General features: G+C 44.9%; 1 protein-coding gene across 1 annotated transcript in view; it reads right to left on the reverse strand.

Annotated features, from left to right (window-relative positions):
• Window positions 1-640: 640 nt before the first annotated feature.
• Window positions 641-13,687, reverse strand: part of LOC141110276 (rho guanine nucleotide exchange factor 10-like protein) — a gene marked incomplete at its 3' end in the record, with an annotated part of 15,985 nt that continues 2,938 nt past the window's right edge. The window contains 3 exon segments of the mRNA XM_073601564.1: window positions 641-801; window positions 2,113-2,187; window positions 3,190-3,279. Of these exon segments, the coding sequence (XP_073457665.1) occupies window positions 641-801; window positions 2,113-2,187; window positions 3,190-3,259 (306 nt within the window).

Genomic DNA, 13,687 nt, shown 5'->3' on the forward strand with positions numbered 1-13,687 from the left:
TATCACAATGAAAATATGGAACAGCAAAAATGTGAACAATGTAAATTTAGTAATCCAATAGATTTAAATTGTATCAAAATCAAACCTTTTTTTAGTTTTAGAAAAAAAAAAAGTATATATATATATATATATATATATATATATATATATATATATATAAAATGTTTTTATTATATTGCAATAGAAATAATAATAATAATAATAATAATAATAATAATAATAATAGGGAATGTTAGGGTGGAGCCCCTGTTATATTATTTTATTATTTTTTTTGCTGTAACTTTCTTTTCTGGAGACACAACAGGAAGTGAGAGAAAAGTGAGTGGAAATCCCCTCTTTATAGTCACAAAATAGGCGTCCCCATTGGAGGAATTCCTTTCCATTCCTGTTCTAGTGACAACAGTAACATTTGGAATTTCCTAACACTTCCTGTCTCTGCGACAACCGTCAGCGGGAAATTCTTTTCCCCCCATTGGTGGCGACCAACGATCGCAGCGACCCATAGCGGCAGGAATCCGCCTTCTCTGATTATCAGTGGCATCTGATTGGCCGATTGCTTGCCCATTGCACTGGATCTCATGAACAAGCCCAATCCATACGCAGCACATGGCGGCCCGCAGGCGGAATGGCGCGTTGTTACCTTTGGCTGGAACGCTACGAAGGGTTTGGCCGGCTTGGGCTTGGCCTCCACCTCCTCCTCTGAGTCCTCGCTGTAACTCTCGAACTCGCTGGAGCTCCAGCCCGTGTCCTGGAAGTCCCCCGCCAAGCCTACGTTCTCATAGATCAGGTGGTGTCCCAGCCCTGCAGGACAAAAAGGAGATGAGCCCCTCTATAGAAATTAGTGTGAGTCCCTTAAAGCTGGAGTTTATCCGACTTATAATTTGGTTGTTCCCGTCTCCTCCCCCCCAACCAACATTAATGAGAATTTTAAATAAAACCTTTTTTTATTACACACCTTATTTTACACCCAGTGAGGTCATCACTGGGTCTCTGTGCTTCTCTATGCAATGCAGGCAGATCATGGCTGGTGGGAGGGGCCTGTACATAGCTTCCTGAAAACATTGCAGCCCTCCGGCCTCAGCCCTGATACAAGTAGTAGGAGGAGTTATGCAAATATCAAAACACCTGGATGGGTGGGTGTTTCTAGGCAGGCTGTATTTGCATAGGTAACACCCACATGTGGTGCTGAGCCTCCATATTGAAAGAACTATTTCTTTTCCATTAAAATTCCAATATATTATATATATTATATTATATATATATATATATATATATATATATATATATATATATATATATATATATATATATATATATATAAAATTTTTGTTATGAATAAAAAATATATTGAATATATTTTATAATTGTTGTTATAAAATATATACTTAATGATTATTATAAGAAATATATTAAAAAATTACGGTTATTAGTATTATAAAATAATCATCATTTAAATAAAAAAAAAAATAATAATAATAATAATAAATATATATATAATTTACTTTTTTTATTTAATGATGATTTTATTATAATAATAACTGTAAAATTTTTATATATTTCTTATAATCAATAAGTATACATTTTATTTAAAAAAAAAAAAATTATATATATATATATATATATTATATACACACACACACATACATATAATTTTTTTTTTTTATAAAATGTATACTTTTTGATTATAAGACATATATAAAAATTTTACGGTTATTATAATAAAATAATCATCATTAAATAAAAAAGTAAATATTATATATATATATATATATATATATATATATATATATATATATATATATATATATATATATATATATATATATATATATATATATATATATATATATATATATATATATATATATATATATATATATATATATATATTTTTTTTTTTTTATGATAATATAATATTTATATAATTATATATAAACCCCCCCCCCCTTTCCCTCTCCTGGAATTTGCGATTACCAAATAGACATTGAAATATTGTATTATAAAATACAAAAAAAAAAAAAAAAAAAAGGAAGAGCTTATTGGCTCCACCCTCTCCCCCCACCAGGACTACTTTGGTCCCCATGAAAGCCCCAGGAAGCCAGCCACACTTACCATCCTGGCTTTCATGCTCACCGGGAACGTCGTCGTAAATCACACCGTCTCCGAAGCTGCGAGAACCCGATAAACCTGAAATACAAAAACTTCTTCAACCGCCATCCGTCAGCATACATTAGCAAAAACTTAGGAATTAGTCTATGATGACACACCCCAAGCCTTTTCTGGAATGTAAATTAAAGGATGATGCTGATGATGATGATGATTTGAAGGGCAGGTTTCACCCAACGTATTTATGTGATGAGCGATCTGCTGATGTAAGTGGCACGTGTCTGTCAGCTATTGTAGGTTCTTCCTGCTCGTGTTCTGTAGATTCTGAGCAGTGCAACCGAGGACATTGGGGATAAAGTGGTGATGAGCAACCGCATCTGAATTTGTTGTGACCACATAATTAGTGTGGGAGATATAAGGAAAAAACAAAAATGTGTGATGGGGGAGGGGGGCACTGGAATGTAAGCTCCTCTGGTACAGAGACTGATGTGATTGGCTCAGTGATCTCTGTACAGCACTGCGGTATATGTCAGAGGTATATAATTGTATAATAATTAAAATATTATTATTATACAATTATATAGCTCTGACATATATCGCAGCGCTGTACAGAGAACACGGAGCCAATCACATCAGTCTCTGTACCAGAGGAGCTTACACTCTAATGTCCCCCCACAGTCACCTATTATTAAGTGTGTGTGAGGGGGGGACATTAGAGTGTAAGCTCCTCTGGTACAGAGACTGATGCGATTGGCTCCGTGTTCTCTGTACAGCGCTGCGATATATGTCAGAGCTATATAATTGTATAATAACTAATAATAATAGTGTGTGACTGTGGGGGGGACATTAGAGTGTAAGCTCCTCTGGTACAGAGACTGATGCGATTGGCTCCGTGTTCTCTGTACAGCGCTGCGATATATGTCAGAGCTATATAATTGTATAATAACTAATAATAATAGTGTGTGACTGTGGGGGAGGGGACATTAGAGTGTAAGCTCCTCTGGTACAGAGACTGGCTCAGTGTTCTCTGTACAGCACTGCGGTATATGTCGGCATTATAGGATCAGAAAATAATAAACTCACGTTTTTTGCTCAGACTCTGCGGACGATGTTGCCGTGGCCCTCCACCTTCCCCGACCTCTGGGATCCCCATTACTGACAATGGATGGAGACCTGCGGGAACAAAGGGGGGGGGGGGGGGGTCAATGGGACTTCAGCCAGAAACATTGTATCCACTTTAAGTGACGGATGGGGGGGGGGGGGGGAACGACACCATAAAAGTCATTTCCTGAGCACTGACCCCAATTCCTGGCCCCTCCGGGCCCCCTTCCTCTCCGCACACATCGCTCGACCCTCGCTCTTGCTCCTCTACGGGGCGCACACAGCCCGTCCTACACGGCGGTGGAGCTCTTTAAAAGGAAGTCTAGAGGTGGAAGTATTGTGCTGAAATTTCCTGGAGAGTTTAGGGGAAGCTCGCAGAGAGAGAGAGAACACACAATACCTCCTTGTTCCACCTGTCATTTGTCTGCCGATAACCGGAAAAACTAACCGGCTGAGACCATCAACTGACTCCATTATAAAAAGGAAGGACCCACCCACAACAACAACAACAACATGTGCGTTGGGTCGAGTTGGGACGCAATGACAACCCAAAATACAATGTTTCCAATAGGCCTAGCGCCAGGTGAAAATTGAACTTTTTTTTTTATTTAAAAACGCAGAACGCCACAATATGTCTGAAAGGGGGAAAAAAAAAAAAAAAACTAGTACTCACCTTACAATCCTCATCTCTGCACCCAGTGAGGACATAACATCCGTACATCCGTACTCTGGTTTGCTGCTTCCTCTGTGTGTAAATATTTACGTTTTTGATTGCATTGCTGTAGATTGTTTCACAGTGTTTGTGTTGGGGGTGGGGGGGGGGGTGGAAGGTTGGCCACCAGCAGGGGCCACCCCCAGGGATGTCTTAATTTTTTTGTACTTGGCATCCTACTCCTGCAGGTGGCGCTATAACCAAGTAATGATCCAAGTGCTTGTTCACACCTGCAGCTGCGCATCATGTTTAAAATGCTGTAGAGCGCATTGAAGGGTTCACACTGCCCACACACTAAACTGCATCAACAGCTCCGCCCCCCCCCCTTTTTTTTTTTTTTTTTTTAAACTTTATGCAAAGTGCACAAAGTGACACTTCATTCATGTTGGATGCGTTGCGTTGCTGACTGTACATTGCCAAGCGGCAGAGACATAACTAGAACCTTCAGGGCCACGGTGCAAGAAACCATAAGGCGCCCCCCCCCCCCCACAGACCACCGGGACCCTTTCCATTGGTCCTGGGGCCCATTCCATCAGTTTCGGGGCCCTTACCGCCAAACCAAAGGCCCTCCTGCTGATCCTGGGACCTTTTACTCCCGTCACAAAGCCTTTTTTTAACCCCAGGTCACACTGCTGCAACTTATCATGCGACTTGCGGCACAAAGCCGCATGACAAGTCAAAACACATTTATTTTAATGGTGGCGTCTTAATCAATGCGACTCAAAAAAAAAAAAAAAAAAAAAAAAAAAAAAGAAGGAAGGATCCTGTACTACTTTTCTGCGATGCAATTCAAGTGCCACCGACTGCACTGTTGAATCACAAAGTCGCAAGGAAAATCGTAAGCGAGTCGCACGATTTGGGGGTTCCAGCAGTGTGAAGCGAGCGTTACGGTCCCGCATCGGGGCCCCTTTACATGTTCTGTAGCGCGGCCCCCTTCCTGCCTTCTTGGAGACCAGCAGACGTTTCAATAATGAACAGAATAAGATATAAAATCAGTGATCGGTAATACAATCCGAACCAATCAGCTGGCTGGAATCGCCTACAGATTGGTGGGTGTGTGGGCAGTGATTGGGAAGCCATAGACGGGAGATGACAGGTACTCCATCCAGAAAGAAGATCTCGTGGCTCTGGAGCACCGACAGACACTGGAAGGCTGGGGAGGGAGAAGGAAGAAGACAGCAGGAAAAATTTTGTCTGATCCCCATTGTTCTCCTTCTGAGAAGCGACACCCAGAGATACAGCACATACCATGTGACCACTCATACCTAGCCAAAAGATCTCTCAGATCTATAGAGAAGAGTCATTGCTCAGCTACCTGCTGCTGGCTGTTATGGTGTCCTGTGCTTCAATGCTTCCTGTGTATGGGGAGTTTGGAATTCGATTGTTTCTTTTTTATAATCAGTGACTTGGAAAAAGTACTGAAGCCACAAAACAGCCAAGCGGACAGCATTTCCAGTAGGGGATCAGCTGTTGCAGCCCATAGTATAGGCCTCCTCCTGAGTGTCAACAGTATATCAGCGATAGGGGCACCCCAGGGTCTTTCATCTGGCAGCATTGAAATCTAGGGGTCCCTCTCAGCCGCAGCATTAGAAATCTAGGGGGTCCCTCTCAGCCGGCAGCATTGGAAATCTAGGGGTTCTTCTCAGACGGTAGTATTGGCACCCCTCTCAGCTGGCGGCATGGATACCCCGGGGGTTCCTCCCAGCTGGCGGCAGGGACACCCTAAGGGTTCCTCCCAGCTGGCGGCATGGACACCCCAAGGGTTCCTCCCAGCTGGCGGCATGGACCCCCAAGGGTTCCTCCCAGCTGGCGGCATGGACACCCAAAGGGTCTCCCAGCTGGCGGCATGACACCCCAAGGGTTCCTCCCAGCTGGCGGCATGGACGCCCCAAGGGTTCCTCCCAGCTGGCGCATGGACACCCCAAGGGTTCCTCCAGCTGGCGGCATGGACACCCAAGGGTTCTCCAGCTGGCGGCATGGACGCCCAAGGGTTCCTCCAGCTGGCGCATGGACACCCCGGGGGTTCCTCCAGCTGGCGGCATGAACACCCCGGGGGGTTCTCTCAGCTGGCGGCATGGACACCCCGGGGGGTTCCTCTCAGCTGCAGCATGGACACCCCGGGGTTCCCTCAGCTGCGGCATGGACACCCGGGGGGTTCCTCTCAGCGGGTGCTGGACACCCCGGGGGGTTCCTCTCAGCTGGCGGCATGGACACCCCGAGGTTCCCTCAGCTGGCGGCATGGACACCCGGGGGTTCCCTCAGCTGGCGGCTATGGACACCCCAGGGGTTCCTCCAGCTGGCGGCAGGGACACTCAGGGGTTCCCCCCAGCTGCGCATGGACACCCAAAGGGTCCTCGCAGCTGGCGGCATGGACACCCCGGGGGTTCCTCTCAGCTGGCGGCATGGACACCCAAGGGATCCTCCCAGCTGGCGGCATGGACACCCCGGGGGTTCCTTCAGCTGGCGGCATGGACACCCCAAGGGATCCTCCCAGCTGGCAGCATGGACACCCGGGGGTTCCTCTCAGCTGGCGCATGGACACCCCAGGGATCTCCCAGCTGGCGGGCATGGGCACCCCGGGGGGTTCCTCTCAGCTGGCCATGGACACCCAAGGGATCCCCAGCTGGCGGCGTGGACACCCAAGGTTCCTCGCAGCTGGCGGCATGGACACCCGGGGTTCTCCAGCTGGCGGCATGGACTCCCGGGGGGTTCCTCCAGCTGCGGCATGGACACCCAAGGATCCTCCCAGCTGGCGGCATGGCACCCCAAGGATCCTCCCAGCTGCGGCATGACACCCAAGCCTTCCTCCCAGCTGGTGGCATGGACACCCCGGGGGTTCCTCTCAGCTGGCAGCAGAAAAAAAAAAAAAAAAGCGCAATGCCCTACAACCCAGTTGGTTTCGGTGATTGGCCGTGTCAGTATGTGGGCATTGGGGCAATTATACATGAATTGTATTGCAAAGCACAATATCATATATTATCACAATGCATTTTGTACAGCGAAATGGTAAACCGACTCATAGGAGATCTGTGTATTGCCATCACAGTCCAAACAGAGCTTTCACCATTCATCCTCACAGACAGAAAGGGGCTGCCATACACTATACAATCGGATGTACAATCTCTGTACAACGTCCTCGGAGTACCAAAACTATGTGAAAAACCCACACCAACCTATCAAATTTGTATCCAATCAGACAGGCGATTGTGCTACATATGTATGCTCACCTCACCACACACATTACAATCTCCATTAGATCTATTAACAACCTATGTAGCACAAGAGTCGCGCCTGAATGGATACAACCTAACTCTGATAGATAAAAGTAGGTCCTATAGTAACGAACACATTACAATCTCCTTTAGATCTATTAAACAACTATGTAGCACAAGAGTCCGCCTGAATGGATACAACCTAACTATGATAGATAAAAGGTAGGTCCTCATAGTAACGAAATTTGGAAGATCTATAGTAGATTGCACAACGATTATACGGTCAGATTGTAACGTGTGTGTGGTGATCCACTTCTGGCACAAGATTTAACCCCTTGAGTGACAAGCGGACTGATTCAGAGCAGACAAAGTTTAACATCTCCGTGATCGATCTGAATCTCGCATGTTGCGAAGCCCAAAAATGAGAAAGAGCCGCCGCGTACTGCGCCACTGCGTCTGTGGGCGATTTTTTTTGGTCAGTGGAACTGGTTCCTTCGCACGTGTGCGACCTTCATTTGACAACGATCGCAGGGAAGAACGCTACCTCCCCCCCCCTTCCAAAAAAAACACCCCAACCAATCACCAGACGCTGGCCAGTTCTCGATGTCTCACGTATCGCTGACTCGTCTCCAACGTCTGCGGACAGAGTCAGAAAGAACGAGAGTAGGCGCAGCTGGTAAAAGCGGACACCTAGACTGCGGCGCAGTACCACAAAGGGTGGCGATGAAGGGAGAGGAAGGGGTTACGAGTCGTAAAGAAGAAGCCTTTATAAAAAGCGATTCAGTTTTCATAGATGGGAGTCGCAGAGCGGCCCAGACGCACAATACCTGCGTTTAACCCTTCGCCGCCCCCCCCCTCGGCCGGCCGTCCCGTCCTCAGGATTCAGCGGCAGGAAGTGGGAAGCCTCATTTACACCCGGCTCTCCTCTACTCCAGATCCCGGGCCTCGTTCTCATCCCACACCCTCCCTTCTCCCCCCTCCTCCTCCTCCGTCTGCCTCTCCCAGGACCGAGCAGACACAACACTTCCCACAACTTCCCACACCAGCTCCATGTGAATGACCCCCGTTGTACCATTTCATAGTAGCGGGGGCGGGGGGGGGGGGGGGGGGGGGGGGTACAAGGGGAAAAAAAAAAAAAAAAACTATTTTCACCAGACGCAGTGGCCGAGTTTAGGCAAGGTTCACGTCTTTACAAGGCAACGACGCACTTGCGCTCATGCGCATTTTTAAACGCACGTGAACGAACGTGCGATTGTACCAAAGACGCGCCTGTATTTTTTTATTTTTTTTTCTTCAATGCAGCACACCACAAACGTGCGTTAATAAGTTGCCACGCGTTGTGGAGCGCCGCAACACATTCGGCCCCATTCACACCTCTGCCTTCCCAGAAATGCGCGTTTCGATTATTTCCAAGGCCTCATGGGCACTGGACGTTTTGCCAACTCTCCTAGATGCCTTTCCTCCTGGCAGCAGCCAGCAGAAAGAATAATAATAATAATAAAAAAAAATTAAAAAAACCTGACGTTTGTAAAATGCGCGTCAAGCGCTCGGGCGTTAATACATTTTATTGGCCAGAATAACAACTTATTGTGGCCGTTGACATTGGCGCGCCTAGCGTTAATGCGTGTTTAGGAGGCATCAAGCATTTTTTTTTTGTCTGCCAAAAAGCTGCTTCTCCTGGATGTGCTGTGGGGTTTTTTTTTTTTTTTTTCTGCCTATTGGTTCACAGCAGTGTGGCTTTGAAATTGTGCTAATAATTGTAAACATAATAATAATAATAATAATAATAATAATAAATAATAATATTATTATTATTATTAAACTACCATAACTATTATTATATAAATTATACTATTATGATGATAATAATTATAAATATTAATATTATTACTACATAAATGCTATTTTATGATGATCACAATAATAATAATAATAATAAGTTATTGTGGTTTATTATTTTTATGATAATGATGATCACCATAATAAAATAATAAAAGAACATAATATTATGTAAGACTACAATCGTGATCATAATAAATATTATTATTCTATTAAAATGTTTTAAAGATCATTTAAAATATTTATAGGTTATTTATATAATAAATATAATTGTTGTTGTTATCACGATTTCAAAGCCGCACTGCTGTGAACCAATAGCCAGAAAAAAATCCCACAGCAGAAAAAAACGCTTGATGTTTCTAAACACGCATGAACGCTAGGCATGTTAAGGGCCTTTATTATATAATAATAATAATAATAATAATAATAAATAACAATTATATTATGATAATATATTACCATTGTTATAATCACCTTTATAACAGTTACTTTTATCACTACTTTACTTTCATTATTTTATTACTATTATTTACATTAATAAGAATTATTATTTTAATTACCATTATTATACTTACTACTAACATTTATTTGTATTTATTACTAGATTATTTACAATAATAACATTTTTATTCATAATATAATTGCTACTATATTACTATTACATTTACTATTATTGCTTTTATTACATTACTATATTATTTACTATAAATTAGTCCCATTCTTATTTTCATTATGTGGAACCAGAACACGTATTGCGACCAGATGGGTTACTGTGAGGCGGATCAAAAGGAACCAAAAATGTAATCAGAAGAAAGTACAGAAGAGATCTGACAGTCTTACTCCCATCACAAATCCCGGAAGTAAGGGGTTAACTCCTGTAAGGATTTAGTGGGTGGAGAAAAGTGAACCATCCCTTCATGCCCATGGGGGGGCAGCACTCAATGCAGGATGGCTGGTCAGCAGCAAATAGTGACAGAAGACATCCATTCAACAAGTACAAAAAAAAACAAAAAAAAAAAACAAAAAATAGATGAATCTTCTGAACCCACAGATGGTCCACATACAGTCCAATATTACAGAGCCATTTATTCCACACCGGACAAGGCTTGTTGGCCATCATCAGTGCAGTGTATGGAAGCCGTTGCTTCTCTGGAGCAGGAGTTAAAAACCAAGTAAACAGAATATCAGGACAGTGCCAAAAAGAATCGCATGGAAGGAACTATTTTTTGCTAAACTCCCCTCCCCTCCCCCCATTCCTGAATAGATTATCTACTTGGGAGTCATGCTGGTCCGCTGGCTTCAGTACTCTCCAAGTCTGACCTGGAACATGTGAGCAGATCAGGAAAATCTGAGGAAATTCTGATAAACTTGTTTAGCTGGCTAAACAGGACAGCCAGGCACTTAGCATTCTTGGTTGGTGAATGGATTGGGGGGGGGGCATCACAAAAGCCCCTCGAGACAAAAGCTATTGGTTGGAAGAATCCAACTCAGCCAGTTGGGTCTCGGCCAGAGACACACACACAAAACACATTCCCAAATCTCCTATGTTCCAGAAACAGCTTCCGGCGATGCCCATCTTTGGAGGAAGATATGAGGATTGTCCAATGTGTTGTGAAGTCCCCCTTCACCCTGAGAATTGTCCCCCCCACACTCACAGACATGAGTTTGTGAGCCAATAGGTGAGGTCTATTGTATATATGCGACCACCATAAAGAGGAAGCGCCACATGTAGAAGAGGGCCCAACCCTACCGGCCCTCCCAACCAGAGAAGTCCATCCAGATCACCATTGTTCCCCTATAAAATACAAGGTGCCTGAAAGCCTCCCCCTCCCCTATTTTTGCTTGAACATTCAGCAGAGCAAAGAATTTCTGTTCATGGCCTTGGCAGGTCTACTGATGGCCTTAGCTCCCCATTGCCAACACACCATGACAAGAACAATCGGCAAAGCAAAGTGATCCTGTTCAAAGACCTGCCCACAGATTTGTCTGGATGGCAATCAGATCTTCCTCCTCTACTCGCCCTGGTAGGCCTAAGACGGCCTTAGCTCCCCATGATCGACACTACCACATGAACAGTCAGCGAAGCGGGGCGTTCCTGTTCAATGATCCTCCAGATACCCATCAGATCCTCCACTAACCTCTTCCCAACCCTGGCAGGTCTATGGACTTCCTTAGTCCCCTATTGCAATGCACAGTGTTCCTCATGAACCGACCCACTGTTCCCCCTCTTCCAGATCCCAGTCAGATACCCCTTCACCAAACACCTCTGCTTGCTCTAGCAGGCCTGATCTTCTAGATCCCAGTCAGATCCTGCTCCTCCACCAACCTCTGCCCATACTTGCAGGTCTTACGAGGACCTTCGTCACCCATCGCGATGCAGAGTGATCCTCATGTATCGGCCCACTGTTCCCTCCTTCCAGATCCCAGGCAGATCACCCTTCTCCACCCTGGCAGGTCTATGGACAGCCTTAGTCCCCCATTGCCAACACCATCACATGACCAACTGACAAAGCAGAGCATTCGTGTTCATAGACCTGACCACTGATCCCTGAGATCCCCATCCTCCACCAACCTCTTCTCGCCCTGGACGGTCTATGGGCGACCTTAGTCCCCTATTGCAATGCAGAGTGTTCCTCATGGACTGGCCCACTGTTCCCCCTGCCAGATCCCCCTTCTCCACCCACCTCTGCTTGCTCTAGCAGGACTATGACTGATCATTAGACATGTGCGATTCGGTTCGTAACAAATAGATTTTCATACGAATTTGTTAGTATTCGTACATTCAGATCAATTCGAACATCCGAATAGCTGAAAGAACCAAAATCTGAAAATTACGAATAAGCAAAATAACGAACACGCGAAAATACGAATCTCCAAAACAGTAAAAGAAAGAAAATGACATCTATAAACAAAATGATTTACATTTTGTATTTTCAATCTTTTCTTCATAATTTGGTATGTTCGTATTTTCATACGTGTGTTCGTAATTTCGTTTACGAAAATACGAACAAATCCAAATATGAAACCTCACGTCTTACGAAGTTGCAAATCATTAGACTAACGGAATTACGAATCATTTCATATCAAACAAAGTAGATCTGTTACGAACAGACGAACGAGTCCAAATATAAAAACTCGCGTCTTACGAAATTACGAATCAAAGGAAACGTAAAGAAACAAAACTAAACTAAACACATTTTTTTGTTGTGCACATGTCTACTGATCATAGTTCCCCATTGCAATGCAGAGTGCTCCTCATGGACCAGCCTACTGTTCCCCCTCTTCCAGATGCCAGTCAGATTGCCCTCCTCCACACAGCATTAGTCCCTCATTGCCAACATCATCACATGACCACCTGACACAGCAGAGCATTCCTGTTCATAGACCCACTGATCCTCTAGATCTCAATCAGACCATGCTCCTCCACCAACCTCTGCTCACGCTTGCAGGTCTTATGGATGACCTTAGTCCCCCCATTGCCAACACTATCACATGAACTGGCAAAAGCAGAGTTTTCTTGTTCATAGACCCATCCTCCGAACTTCCAGATCCTAGTCAGATCCTACTTCCCCCACCAACCACTACATGCCCTGGCAGGTCTCATGGATGACCTTTGTCCACCATTAATGATGACACCATCACATGACCAGCCAGCAAAGCAGATCCTATTCAGATCCTGCTCCTCCACTCACCTTTGGCCGCCCTTGCAGGTCTACAGATGGCTTTACTGTCTCATTGACCACACCCTTCCTCTTTTAGGTAGACCAGAGCACACAATGAAGATGAAGCCACCCTTTAGCTTCTCCAGGGGTCCCTCATTCTGAATAATTCCTTATAAGATTAAAACCCGCCGGTGGGATATCTAAGGAATGAGAGCAGATGTGGCTCTGGGAATCCTGAGCTCTGCGGACTGGAATGATACCAGAATATCCTCCAGGGAATTTTCCACCATTTAAAAATATCTCCTCGGCTCTGAAATATGATGTTTTCTTAATCTTCGGCACCCACTCCGGGGAGAATTGTATGACTGATGTATACAGTATACAGATCAGACAACCTCAGGGAAGATCTACACAGCCGTGACAATGACAGAGCCCCTTGATTCGCCCCAGGGCTCATCAAGAGACCCGGGGGTGTTTAGGTTTTACCGCTAGGACTATGAATTAGATGTGGAGGACTGCCCTGTATACACGCTATACTACAAAAAGTATTGGGACGCCTGCCTTTACAACTTTGAACTTTAATGGCATCTTAGTCCGTAGGGTTCAATATGGAGTTGGCCCACCCTTTGCAGCTATAACAGCTTCAACTCTTCTGGGAAGGCCATCCACAAGGTTTAGGAGGGTGTCTATGGGAACGTTTGACCATTCTTCCAGAAGCACATTTGTGAGGTCAGACAATGATGTTGGACGAGAAGGCCTGGCTCGCAGTCTCCGCTCTAATTCATCCCAAAGGTGTTCTATCGGGTTGAGGTCAGGACTCTGTGCAGGCCAGTCAAGTTCTTCCACCCCAAACTCACTCCTGTGATTCACACGCCGGAGACGCGCTCTTCCCCTCTGCCCGTTGTCTCTTCTCTTGATTGGATAGATTGATAGCAGTGCAGCCATTGGCTCCCGCTGCTGTCAATCAAGTCCAATGATGCGGGGGGGCGGGGCCAAGTCCGGCATTCTGCATCTATGGACGCAAATGCTGGACTCGGGAGCGTGCCCGCAAGGTA

Source organism: Aquarana catesbeiana, linkage group LG10, assembly GCF_042186555.1.
Source record: "Aquarana catesbeiana isolate 2022-GZ linkage group LG10, ASM4218655v1, whole genome shotgun sequence".
NCBI lineage: Eukaryota > Metazoa > Chordata > Amphibia > Anura > Ranidae > Aquarana > Aquarana catesbeiana.